Source organism: Aptenodytes patagonicus, chromosome 8, assembly GCF_965638725.1.
Source record: "Aptenodytes patagonicus chromosome 8, bAptPat1.pri.cur, whole genome shotgun sequence".
NCBI lineage: Eukaryota > Metazoa > Chordata > Aves > Sphenisciformes > Spheniscidae > Aptenodytes > Aptenodytes patagonicus.
Genome location: NC_134956.1, coordinates 462,748 through 476,415, shown reverse-complemented (window position 1 = coordinate 476,415; position 13,668 = coordinate 462,748). Strand labels below are relative to the sequence as shown.

Below are 13,668 nucleotides of genomic sequence, written 5' to 3'. Positions count from 1 at the left end.
GCTTTAAGGAGCAAGCTAGGCTCACATATCATTACTTGAAAGAAGCGGACAGAAACATGTCAGCCAGTCACTTCCCCCTTCTCCCCCTCTCTCCGGTACCAATTCGACTGCCTAGAAAGCAAACGAGAGCTATTCTCTCAGTGTCAGCGAGAGCTGGCCATCTTACACAGCAAGGTGGTACAGCTGGAAACACACCTCCTCGGGCACTTAGCAAAAACGCAGCCTGACCCCTTTGGGCCTGACAAGCCATCGGCAAAGGCACGAGCGTGGAAGAAGGAAGGAAACCCTCAAGGAAGAAGCACCAAGAGAAAACTGCTGCTCAGAGGAAGGAGTAGCCGGGCTCAGTTGGTGAATGCTTTTTGTATTTGAGATTAGGAAGATGGAAAAGTACCATTTCACAGCACAACTCTGAAAACAAGAGAGCAACAAAAAAAACTCACCAGGAATAAATACCTATCCTGCGCTGTGCCGTTCTTTGCTGAAAGTTTCTGAATGTGTCCTTCTTTAATGAGCTCATTGGCTGGGTTAACAATATCCTCTTCACCACCGAGTCGCTCGTAGACTTCCAAAAGCTTGTGCATCTTTTCCTGCAAGCACAAAAAACCCAGCAATTTAAATAAAAAAAAATTATTCCACTTGATCTATTACCCACAGTATCATTTCTGTGGTCAGTGTAAATAAGTAGGAAAGAAAATAGTCTTTCACTTCTGCTATAGCTTTGCATTTTCAAAAATTAATGAATACCTGTTCCATACTCTTCAGTGCCCTTCCCCACTCTGTATTAGTCACTCAGGAGTCATACTTGGATTGTACCATTTTAATGACATTTTGAGATCAATCTGTTTGATATTTTTAGATATTCCTATTCAACAATAAATACGTATCTTTGGAAGCAATGGCATCGGGTCCAGTAAAATCAGTGGCCAAGTTGGTGACTAGTACGTTACCAAATTGTTTCCAAGTTTGAATTTATTAACTCAGCTTCCACCCCACATCTCAGACTAAGATTTCTACTACAGCATGATCGTTTCTCAGCTTCTGAGAAGTTTAACCTCTTGTATCATTGCTGATACAATGGCAGGTAGGTCTCCATCAGGAAGCACAGTCATATTCTGCATTTCTAAGCTAAGTCTAAAACCTCAGCTGTACGGGGAATGCTGCAATCCTACGCAGGGGCCTCCATGGCAAAAAGTACCTCAGAAATAGGCCAGGACAAAATGCTTAAAATATAGTTTTAATGTCATTCAGGCATCCTTATGTCTTGGTCAAAATTCTTTATGAAGGTATTACTTTTTCCTTTTCAGCAAAGCACTGTTTCTCCTTTATATTAAGTGATCGAAATATTGAAGTTCCTCTACACAGTATTCAAATGGATAAAGGTAACTAGTTCACCCGCTCGCAGCTGCTATATTAAGCACTGCAGCAGCTTTAACAAGTCAAAATAAGAAAGGTGTGTAAATCTTGCTACTGAGTTATAGCATCTGGAAAGGTTTGGCTTTCAACCACAAGCTGGACTGATGTGCTCCAAATGGCACTGTCAGCAAACGGTCAGAAAGTGAGGACAGAGATCTATGCAATTACACCCAAATATATGCCAGAACACATCTCTAAATCATACCTCTACCTATCTATGGATTAAGCTGGAATTTCAGGTCTTTACACACTTTGTTTACCCCCATTTGTCTTGAGAATTTTCACCACAAATATACATCACACCAGTTCCTGTCCTAATCAATTCTTCTGACCAATGATCAAACAAACAAAGAACCAAAAAACCCCACCAAAAAAACCCAAACAAAACCAAACCGTTAAAATAAACACACTGCAAAACAAAATGGAAGGCAGGGGGCTGTGGACTAAAAACAAATAAGCAAATCGCCTAAAGGCAGGAGATTTTTCCCACCAAATGGGAAGATGAGCAAGAGATCCCACTAATTTAAAAAACAAACAAGCAAACAAAAAACAGTGAACTTATCAAGCTATTTTTTTTAAAGGAGAAACTAGAACGCTAAGAGCAGATCCAAAACCTGAGGGACATCTGCACTTCTAGGAAAAGTCAGCTTTGGAAGCATGATTTATTTCTTCTACTACACCACAACAGGAGGAAGCAGCCAACAATTAATTCAAACCTCCACTAGGTTTCCACAAATCTCCACAAACTTTCGGGGATTTTGCTACAGCCCTTGCTTTTCTTTCGGTTTGGCTCTGACCTCGCGCAGCCGTTCGCACCATCCCGCAGGGCTCTGCAGAGGCGCACGTGCAGGACGGCACTGCTCTCGCGCTGCATCGCTCCCCACCAACCCTCACCGACTGCCCCAGCGCACCCGCGGCACCCTCTGCTGGGACCTGTGAGCTGGGAAACCACGGTGTCAAACCCGAAATTCTTACTCAGGTATTTTTCCTTCGAGTCTCTGCTCAGGCAAAACCTATTAATTACAGAAGAATTCAATGCAATAAGAAGCCCTGATTAGAGGCTTCAGGTTCTTATCAGCAAATAAACGGGGGGTACAAAATTATTATAGCAGCCTTTTCTAATAGGTTTTTGTGTACTAACGGAAAAAGCATCCAACACAGAAAGCAACTAGCGGGTGGCTTCATATTCCTGCTGTCTGTGGAGATACTGTACGCAGTCCCCAACAAAATAGTTGTTCAAGGCCCCAAACCAGAAAAACTTCCACCGAAATAGATCCTTATCAAGAGAACAAGCTAGACTCAAATAGAAATAGATGGTTTCAAAACTGGTTTTCACTGAGACATACTGAAAGTACACAGACATCAGCTGGTTACTTCCCCGTAGCAGCCACAGGAAACGTGGTCTCATGGTGTCCCTGCCAGCCGGGAGAAGGAAGTAAGGGTCTGATACGGACGGGGACGTAAACCCTGTACCCACAAATGGTCAGTGAGTGTTAAGCCGGATACGTAGCATTTCAGATCTATTAGATACAAAAGCTCCTGAGGCACTTGGGTGCACAAAAGGGATAACATCCGTAACTACTAAGTCCATTTACTTTAATGGTAATGCACTATCTCTTCAGTATGTAAAGCACGCGCCAATGTTCAAAATCTCAGCCTCAGACTGCCCAGCTTTAGAAGTGTAGCTTACCAAAGCTACTGACACACGCTAAATGCACATTCTGTGCATTTAAGATGAGCCAAAATCAAAGTAAAACAACCTCTGGTCTGGTGAAGACCTGTAGGACTAAAAAAATAGTGTGAAAACCTGCAAGGACACCTTATGAATGGACCTAATTGGAATACTTTCAACATTTTTCAATGAAAAGTAAATAATGAGTTTTATGAAGACCTTCTTTTTCAACCCATTGGGTCCTCAAGAACAGGGAAAGTGAAATTTAGGCCCAACAACCCATGGTAACCGCAATAGGATCATTTATGATAAAGAGAACTCAGATATCTAACTAATGTTTAAAGCCTGACTTGCTGTATTTGAAAATTCTCTCCCCAGCCTACTTTACTGAGCCTACTGCAATGGAGGACCAGTGGTTCAACCAAGTGTTTCAGTCAGATTACAATGCCATTATGCAATTTCTACTCACCATCTTTCGGATGGCTGCATTCGAATGGTTCGCTGCTGTAGATATGAGCTCCAGTGACTCTGCAATAAAGGTAGCAACAGTCATGCATTCTCTGGATTATATCTGTTAATAGCACCTTGGGGTTTTTTTTCACCTCCCTGATTAGTGTTTTTCCTGCAAAACTGCTGTTGCAAAAGCAAGGACTGTATTTTTTCCTTCCATAAAGTAAAAGGAACGCTTATAAGCAGTCATATACATAATCACTTCTGCATGTTCAGCTGGTCCATGTGCATCTAAATGTTTCATCTTTCTCTCCTGAAAGTCTAGGTGAGCCAAAGCACACAGTGACAAAAAAAATCACCTAGGAATCAACCTACTAGAAGTTAACTTAAGTCTCACTTAAGTCTTCACAAGCATGTTTTTAAGAATGTTTTCCTAAAACAGGGCTTGTGTGCTTACGGTAACATGACACTGTTTTGTTCAAGATCACAAACTCCTAGAAACCAGCAGAAGTCCATTTCTCCTGTTTCTTTGTGTTAACAGAGCCTAACCTGCTTTCCTAGGCAAGCATGTACATTTAAAACCATTCTTATTTTCTTCCTCCGGCTACTGCAAGGATGTCCTCTTGTATTTGTCCTTGGCCATACAATGGATTAAATAAAAATGCCAGATGTTCTACCATTACAAACTTCAATATTTTATCATTGTTTATTTGCCAAAGCTTCCTTCATTCCTAGAGCTGATATATCAACCCTTTTCTTCTCTGCTCTAAGAGCATTCAAAATCCCTTTGTGCTATGTTTGGCAATAATTTGATTAATTAAAATCTCCATTTCTACCATAGCCCTAGTTGAAAGTATCTGAACATGTGAAGAAAAAACTCTCCAAGATTTTATTGCGCTCATTAGACAGAGAGGAGTTTACATGTACTTTCAGCATCTTTCCTGTCTGGAGACTCTTCTGGAAGTTTCTTTAAATAGTCCTTTAGGAGAAGCTCATAACGAGGAATCCTTTGCACTGGCTCAAGCATGTGATGCTGTAATGTCAGGTTTCCACACACCTCCTGTTTCTGTAATGGAGAGAAAACAAGAACAAAAGGGTTTGGTTTTGTTCCTGCCTTTGGTGTTAAACAGCAATGAAAAATGACCATTCACATACAGTTAGAGGAGCGTAAAACAACTTCTCAAGCTATCATAGAATCATAGACTCATTTAGGTTAGAAAACACCCTTAAGATCATTGAGTCCAACCGTTAACCTAGCACTGCCAAGTCCACCACTAAACCATGTCCCTAAACACCACATCTACACGTCTTTTAAATACCTCCAGGGATGGTGACGCCACCACTTCTCTGGGCAGCCTGCTCCAGTGCTTGACAGCCCTTTCGATGAAGAAATGTTTCCTAATATCCAATCTAAACCTCCCCTCTGAAGAAGGAGCTGCCTCAAATTCTCTTTTTTTCACTTGACCAAGAAGGGGGAGTAGGTTTGAGACCGATTACACTAAATATTACCCAATAAGGCACCGATCTGCTCTGCTTGCAATGGTACTGTTTGTTGCAGTGTACTTATTTTCATAGGATCCCTATGAAGTGATGGGATACTGCTATTTAAAAGGGGGGAGGAGAAATGAGAAACACAGTAAGAGTAAGCAACTTGTTTTAAAGCACACAGTAAGTTTCTGTTAGTGATGTAATCTGACTCCTGAATCCCACATCAGCATGTTAACCACATATGTACACACACACGCTCTTCTCCATAGCATTATTTTTATGTCAGCTCACTAATGCCACGTCTTGGTCTGTTCTAGCGTAAGCAACCCCTCAACAACCACACTAATTTCAGTATGCTTTTCTCAGAGAAAGGTGCTTGTTTCAGGTATTTGCAATTTTCCTCATAAATATTACAGCCCATGACACACTGCTGACTTGCCCGATTCTCAAAGCAAAGCCTGGAGATAATGAGATGAATGTCTGATAGAAAAATATTAACTATCCTTCCAGAAATTCAAAGACATAAATTTGCTTTTAAAAATATCTTGTCACAGTGTAGCACGGTGAACAATATTTCTGTTTATAGGAGATGAAGTGAATTTATTAACTCTCAGAGTTTTACAGCACCACGTTTCCCAGAAAATACAACTGGGATGGAAAGAGTCAGGGATTCTGGGGAGAACTAAAAGGGGCACAGAACTGCACTACTGCATATTAGCGCTTGGTTTATATTCCCAAATCCACTTACTATAACCTTCTCCATTGTCTTTTTACTCCTGCAATGGGATGAACCTTAACACTGAACAGCAATAGGGAAGCAGAAGAGGAAGTCGCTTCAAGGCTCACATCAGTTGTGTTCACATGCCAAGTTTATCGTCTCTAAAAAGTCAGCAGTGACAAAATAAACTGTTCCAAATAGGAAAAGTTTAATGCTATGCAATTTTTAAAAGTTTACAGAGTTTACACTGCAATTCAAATGACTTTACCAGAGGAAGGATAAATGTTTACTCTGTGTTTAATTCATGTGACAATCCAAAACACATACATTAAAAAGTACTTATGTGATGGCATAAGGAGACAGTTGACAAAAGAAAAGACCTAATAAACTCACCAGCTATCAAGTTTTGGCCCCAGTAGGTGCATGTGAACCAAATAGGAAGTATGTTTATCTGCAAGGTCAGCTAAAGTAAGCTTGATAAGTCATAGTCATTCACTTATAAGTACCATTTGATTTTTGTTTTCTGTTTTCCCTAGTTTAGCATAATTAATAATTGTTAATGCCTTAAGCTGTATTTTGAAAAGTAACTGTGGCTTTTGATAGCACAGAGATAGGTCAGATGAGTGGACTAAGTATTCTGGGTCAAATCTTTGCCTCCTGCAGCTACAGTCATTGACAGAAGCAAAAGTTGCTGTGATGTTGCTGCTAAAATAACCTACAGCAAAATACTGTCATCAGTAGGCTTCAGAATTGCATCTCCTATATGCATTGCCTGCGTTCATACTGCCTGTCAAAGTTTTGCTCAAGCAACAGCAGAAATACCCAGGGTCTCAGACAGCTGCAGACCAGTTTTGCAGACTGACGGCTAACACAGATCGTTTGTGTTGGTAGCTTGGTGGTGAGAAGAGACAGATGAATTTTAGGGTAGGCAGATGCCTGTGCTGTAGGGAAAACAGTCACAAACTGATTTACACTTCAGAAAGCGATGTCAGTGGCTTGGCACAAACTGAAGACAGCAAAATGCCTGTGTGCTTTTTTTTTTTCTTTTACAGTGCTTGCTGCACAGAACCTCGGCGAGAGCAGGCTGGGTTCAGACAGAAAAAGGTTAAGAAAAGGCCACGTGGAGTGAGAGCCTGGTAGGAGAGGACCTTCCCCAGTTCCTGCTTCTCCAAGCTTCTGTCTGAGTCACCGGCCGGCAGCCCTGACCCTCCGCGCAGGGCCTCTCCTCTCCCGGCTTGCTGGGGGATTACTTGATTCCCGACAGCTGGCCCAGCCACAATCCTCCCATTTAGGGCAGGCAGCTGCGCTCCCTCCTCAGCTTAACCCGCTCCCTGCCAGCCCTCCCCTCCCAAAGGACGGTATCTGCCTTCCCAGCACCGGCGGAGGGATGCTTCCAAGCGTGCTGGAGCCTGCTGCATCCCTTCAGCTGGCCCAGGGCCTGAGGGAAAGAGAGAGGTTTTACGGCTACGCCAGCATAAGCAGAGCTCTTCCCCCCTCCCCACACAGCTTTTTGTATAATTAAGAGAAAACACATGAAAATCCATGCTGAGCATCCTCCTGCAGAGCTGTGGTCCCCGAGAGCTGCGTGCCACTTTGTGAGCCTCAGAAAAGTCAGACCCACAGACGATGCTGCCAGTGACATGCCCAAACTCAAGTACACCCACCTCAGAATGAAAACGTATTTATTAAAAAGCAATTAAAATTAGTAATGAGGAAGAGAAATAAAAAACAGTTTATAAATGGACACGTTCACAGTCAGAATGGCCAATGGTGAAGTTTCATTCTGTGACTTCTGATACTCCTCTTAAATACGTGAACGGAGAAAAAGCTACCTATGCAAAAAATCTCTGTCACGCAGCAAAACAGAAAGAACTGCCACTAAAATTGTGTATTTTTAGTATTAGAGCAGTATTATCTTGTAGCTAAACACTGTGTGTCATGCACTGGAAAAAAAATAAACTCACACAAATAAATGAGGATCTCCACACCATATTATGCCAATTAACAACATACCTGTATGTTCTGAACAACATCTTTGAATGGAGAGGACCTCTGCATACATGTGTTCACCATGTCCATTGCCCTGTCAAAGTTCTTTACATACTCTCCATACATCTTCAGAAAAGGAGCAAGTTTCTGTAGGATATCTCCTAGCCGTGGGTTGACATTCCTATGGGAAAGAGACAGGTAAGTACTGAAATCTCTGGAAATCAATACTATTTTCAGAGAGAAAACACAACTGTAAGACTTTCACAGTGGTCTCCCACATGCACAAGCACTGACACACATATGCAATCAAGATCTTTCAGGCTAAGTTTAGTTTAAAGTAATCTATATGGTACCTTAGATGAAACCTTAAACATTAATCTAGACGTACAAAGGGTGGTATTTCTGCCCCCACCATCACTCTCTTAAGTGAAGATCAGATTCAAACTGACTACACGTTGTTAAACAAACATCTATATATCTCTGCTGTCCAGCACAAAATCTTGTGGGAAACTTTTATGTTTTAAAAATCATCTTTTCCACCATAGCCAAACATCTGAAGAGGTTTTAATGCAAAGAGATCGCTCGGTTCAGCTGCATAGTCCCAGGGGGCCGGACACACAGCCGCCTAGAGACCCCCCCAGGCTGGCAGCAGCGGTAGCCACACATCTTTGTCTCCTCCAAATTTACGGCCAGGCAGAGCGCCAGCCATTTCCCCCCCAGCTTTTCTTTCCCGCTGAACTCGCGACTTGCAGTCTGACTGCACTAGACCCCCTTCAGCCGTTTAACAAGCTTCTGTCCTCTTCTGACTTCCAGACTCTCCAGTTTTCCTCCCCTTTTATTACAGCTGTCCCTGTAAATGCAAGTCAGGTGCAAAGGTGCTGAGACTCATTTATTCCTCCTGGTCACTGATGAACTATTTGAAGACTGGACTCAGCCAAGACAGATGTGAACTCTGGTCTTGTCTTCATCATTTAGGGTACTTGGAAAGGTGCAGTGTCAGCACTATCTGCACCTTCCGCTGCAGGACACTCTTTGCAGCCAGTGTGTCATCTCAAATCACGTTTCCTAGATCTGCCTTACAATTAACCTTTCTACCTAGCGCTGCATTTCTGCATCATCTACAACTTATTACAGTTGCCAAATTTTAATTGGTATTCGACCATTATTACTCATTGAAAAAAAAAAAAAACCCAACCAACCCACATCTATTTTCTTAAAGAAAGCGCATATACATTGTAAGCAATAATATTTATTATCTCCTAGAACAGAAGGAAGACAAATTCTGGGGTAAAAAACGGTGCAATGCTGTGGTACTCAACAACCAAAGTGGTTACATAACAGACATAAGCGGATTTATAAAGTCATCTATCTTATCTGTCCAGATTTTCCATTGGTTTGCTGCTATAATGCTAATTTTAACATAAAATTAAATTTTATATAACCATAACAAAATTCATTAAAAATATAAAATGGATGCTTCTACTGAAGCCTCCAACATGGCACGCAAAGTCCAGACTGTAACATGATGATGCATTTTCCTTCTTCGGGAAGTAACTGCGTTTTTTTAATACGTCACAGTGGGGCCAAAATAAGCAATTTCCTTCCTTCCTAGTACTGCAATTTCATAGTACTGCAATAATAGGAGAGTGGAAATACAGTACGGAAAACAGCTCTGGCAATACTTTGGACTGAAAAAATTCTTACAATGTACTCTAGAAATTTTGACTGCTCAGGTCTATTCCTGTGTTCAGAAACGCTTAAGAGACTCCATACCAATGTGTTAAGTAACAAGTGAACTACTGCATTAAACAATTAAAAACTCTGGAATTAGACTAGGCCTTATGGTTGCTATAGTTTCTTGGAAACATAGTTTTAAAATAATTGTAATGAGAGTTACCCACCATTCTTGTGTAATTCTTGTTTTGAGCTCAGGAAGAAGAAATTGTCCATGGAAACAATAGATGGAAGAAATATTTGAAAAGATGCCCGTTATCACTTCAGATGAAATACCTGCTTCTGACAACTTAGTGCAAAAAACCTGCATGAAACAACAAGACAGTACCAATATATATTTACAAAAAACTATCCTAGACACACTGGCTTTAGACTGCAATATTACAAAGCTGACTGCCTTAGAACAGAGCTACAATTTTTGACTTCTGGTAGTCAGTCCTTGGGGTCTTTCGGGAGGTTCACAAAATGTAAGCCCACTGTCAATGAGGGTTAGATTTATGACTATGGGCCATGGATGTAAATTAGAAAAATGCGAGGGGTAAGTCGAAAAAAATTGAAACTACTGAGAAGATCAGACATCTTGTATTTGGGAGTGCAAGTTGCAAAGAACAACCAGTCCCTGAAAAGCACTTACTCCTATTTACGTGAAGCAAAATAAACCATATGATTATTTTGTTTCTCTGTGGGAAAAATTACACTGTACTAAACAAAAGGGAAAGACACTCCCTAGATTTCTAAGGTCTTGAAACAGTCTCTACTGATCCAAAGCAAACACTGGAAAGTCTTCCACAGAGGTCCTAGAGTCGGAGGGTAGAGGGCTCTGCAAGTTACCGCTTCTAACAAGATTTCTAGCAAGGTGACAATTTTATTTTCTTTTTTTTTTTTTTAAACTCAATTTTAAAAAGCACTTGGTTAGCAGTGTGACTCGTCCTCATTTTTACTTCTTTCCTGCACATTCTCTTTTTTTTTTTCTTTGAGATAATTATAGAAATGCCTGAACCATGTAGACTCACCTCAGTGTTTACGTGGAATAAAGTTCAGACTCATCACACCAGTTTTACTTTATCCCCACGTGTAAACATGATGGACAGCAATTAGGAAACACAGTGGGTAAAATAAAAAATAATTCACTGTGAGCGCGGGGCTGACCCATGTGATTTTAGTAAAACTCAAGCCTCTTGCACATTACAGAGCAATCATGGATTTCATCATTTCTCAGTGCCTTCAGCATCCCCGTGATTTCCCCTCCATGTACACTCCAGGGAGGAACCGAATGCTGATGGTGTCTGTATCTTGGGCTGCTGCTTTCCCATTCCTCTTTCCGACATCCTAATCCTCGGGTTCCAGCTCAGGGAACCCACGTGCCAAAAGCTCACCTCTGGGACCCACGGCACGCAGTCTGGCAAGCAAACTCCATCTCCCACCTATAAACAGCGTTTTCACACTATCGGGCTATAGGTTAGGGGATGAACAGGAGACATCATTGCTGCTCACAGAAAAAAAAGCAGAGTTTATTCAAAATTGAGTTACCTGGTCCAACAGATGGAGTCTTTTAACATACGCTTCTTCTGTATGGAGCAGTTCATTTGCGATGTTGAATAGCTTTTGGGGCTCTGTACACTGAAAAAAAAGTTACAAATAACACAATCCATCTGCACCTACAAACCTAAGTTTCATCAACTGTTCTCTTTTCCATTTTCTCAGTGGGCCAAATTCCCTGCCAGTAGAGAAGCTTGAAGTGAAGGAGGTTAACACATTTCAGAATCTGCTCCGCATCCCTCACAAAAGGATCAGTTTGCTCCAGAGACATTTTTAAAGCTATTTGCTGAAAGAGCAATTAGTAATGCAGTCAATGGCTGGTCAGGATATCACTTTAGTTCATTATGGTTTTCTGTAAAGAACCAGAAACATCCTCCAAATCTAGAAATATGTCTAGTCTATTTGGTAACTAAGGCACTAGACTCCAAATCAACCATTCTCCTTTTTGGATTCAGGTCCTGTGACGAAAAAGAAAACTAGAAACCAGACCTGTTTGGCCCCAGACTTCTCTCCCTGGCCAGCGCAGCACTACTCTCTATGGCATATTTCTAAGATTTTTGTGCAGCTTTAAACACCGGCCAATTCCCTGGAAAGAATTTTCAGCAATGTAACCCAAGTCACTCAGTGAAGTCTTTCATTAAGCTCATTTAAAAAAATAAAATGAGAAAGGGCTAATTAAAAAACTTGAATGCAGCTATGAAGCACTGACTTTACTCACAGCTTAGCCAAAAGCTACACAGACTCTTCGCTCTCTAAGTGCTTAAAAATACTTGAATTATTAGGATACAGGCTTTAGCTTTCTGACAAACTCTAGATACCTTTTTAAGGGTCTAGACTTTAAACACCATGCTTACATATAACCAAACCAAAACTAGGGTCCAGAACTGAGAGCTGGCTGGTTTGTGTTCAGGAATATGAACGCCCAAAAGGGGCAGCAAGGATGATCAAAGTAGGGAAATTTTACTGGGCTGGATCTGGAAAGAAAAGACAACTGCAAGGAAGGTAAGAGAGATGTATAAATGATTAACGGAACAGAGAGCATCAACTGGGTTCAATTATTCACTATTTCTTCCATGGGAAAACTAAAGAACATAAATTAAAATTACTGAGGTGCTGCTTCAAGACCAAGAGCCGCTTCCTCGAACAACATGTCACTGCAGACAGTAAACCTTCACGCAGGTTCACAAAAGGACCAGACAAATCCATGGAGTAAAAGTCCAGCTGAATTCTATTAAACACGCAGGGCTGTTTCCAGTTCAGGAAGCACCTGGGCCCCTCACCAGCAACAGCGCTTTCCATCCCAAATGCCTATCTCTGCGCGCTCGCTAGCATTTGTGGCAGGCATTTCTAGACATAACCCTGCTGACCACCATCATACTGTTAGAAAATGTCAGTTAAGTGTTCTCTTTAAGCTTCTTCAACATCATCTTGCTTTGTTTCTAAACAAAGTTGATGAGAAAAATTTAAATACCCCCCCCCCACATTTAGGCAAACTGCAATACAACTGAAAGACCTCGAAGACTTTTCAAAGCTAGCCGTGAATTCAAACAAACCAGACCCACAGTTATCCTACATGAAATGAGGTACCACTTAGCATGAAGTACCCACAGTTCTGTGACATAAGTATTAATTGAAGGAAGGTGAATAGCTTTTCTGCATTTGAAACAGCACCAGTCTTCCTTCAAAGCAATCCCTCTCTTTCTAGGCACAAACATGGAGAGGGGCAACCACACCATGAATAAAGCTTTGACACATACTCTGCCTACCCCGCTACTCAAATTATTTCAAGCAAACTCAAAACACCCTTTAAAGCTACTCTAATACGCTACACAACATCCTGCTCCATTCATTCATGTGATCTATATTAATATTTAGGGGGAAAGAAAAAAAAAAATCACAGCACAACAAAGCTTTGAACTTGTTACAAGCAAATACAACATATTACAGCTTATAATGAAATGCATTGCTGGCCATTCAAATTCCAGTAACTATGAGGAGCTCTCACTGAGAAAGAATTTATTTGCCAGTTTTGCTGGGCGCAGAAGAGCGCCTGAACGAAAGGCGGTGACGTAATCAGGCCGGCACGCCAGCCACCAAGAGCATCCTTTGATTTGTTTGAATTCAGAATTTGAAAAATAATTATTTCCAACCAACTACATTTGTTCTCAGAAGTAAATCTTTACATAGCGCAGGCACTTTTTAACCTCCTGACCCTCACCATCTGCAACTCAGTTTATATTTCCAAAAAACTTGCTGACATCTGCTTAAATACCAAACAACGGCTGAACAGACTCTCAGCTTGAGCTCAGTTTTAAAGAGCGACTCTATCTTCAGTTGCTGTCTGCTAGTGGCAGAGAGAGGCATGTTTTTCGGACTAACTTGCAACATATTTGCCTTTCAGTGGACATAACATTTTAAATGAAATAGTAGATAAATTAAATGTGAGGCAGTCCCATTTTTCTAACCTTGTTTTGTGCCACGGCAGGACAGCTTTAACAAAGCCTGAGCCGTAATTCAGTCCACTATGAATGAGATATTTCATGGTCTATGTTTCTAAAGGAAAAGTAAAACAAATTTGAAAAACTTAAATGTGGATTATATTCCTTACGTAACAGTCTTATTTAAGTCTTTAAGTCACACCAGTGAAGCATATTTAACCTTACTA

The 13,668-nt window shown here is 41.1% G+C and overlaps 1 protein-coding gene across 1 annotated transcript in view; it reads right to left on the bottom strand.

Annotated features, from left to right (window-relative positions):
• Positions 1-13,668, bottom strand: part of FGD3 (FYVE, RhoGEF and PH domain containing 3) — a 112,205-nt gene that overhangs the window by 24,552 nt on the left and 73,985 nt on the right. Inside the window, exons 5-10 of the mRNA XM_076345888.1 lie at positions 10,995-11,084; positions 9,632-9,768; positions 7,755-7,911; positions 4,463-4,601; positions 3,555-3,613; positions 441-587 (exon numbers count right to left, since the gene is read on the bottom strand). Coding sequence (XP_076202003.1) covers positions 441-587; positions 3,555-3,613; positions 4,463-4,601; positions 7,755-7,911; positions 9,632-9,768; positions 10,995-11,084 — 729 coding nt within the window. The remainder of the gene's footprint in view (positions 1-440; positions 588-3,554; positions 3,614-4,462; positions 4,602-7,754; positions 7,912-9,631; positions 9,769-10,994; positions 11,085-13,668) is intronic.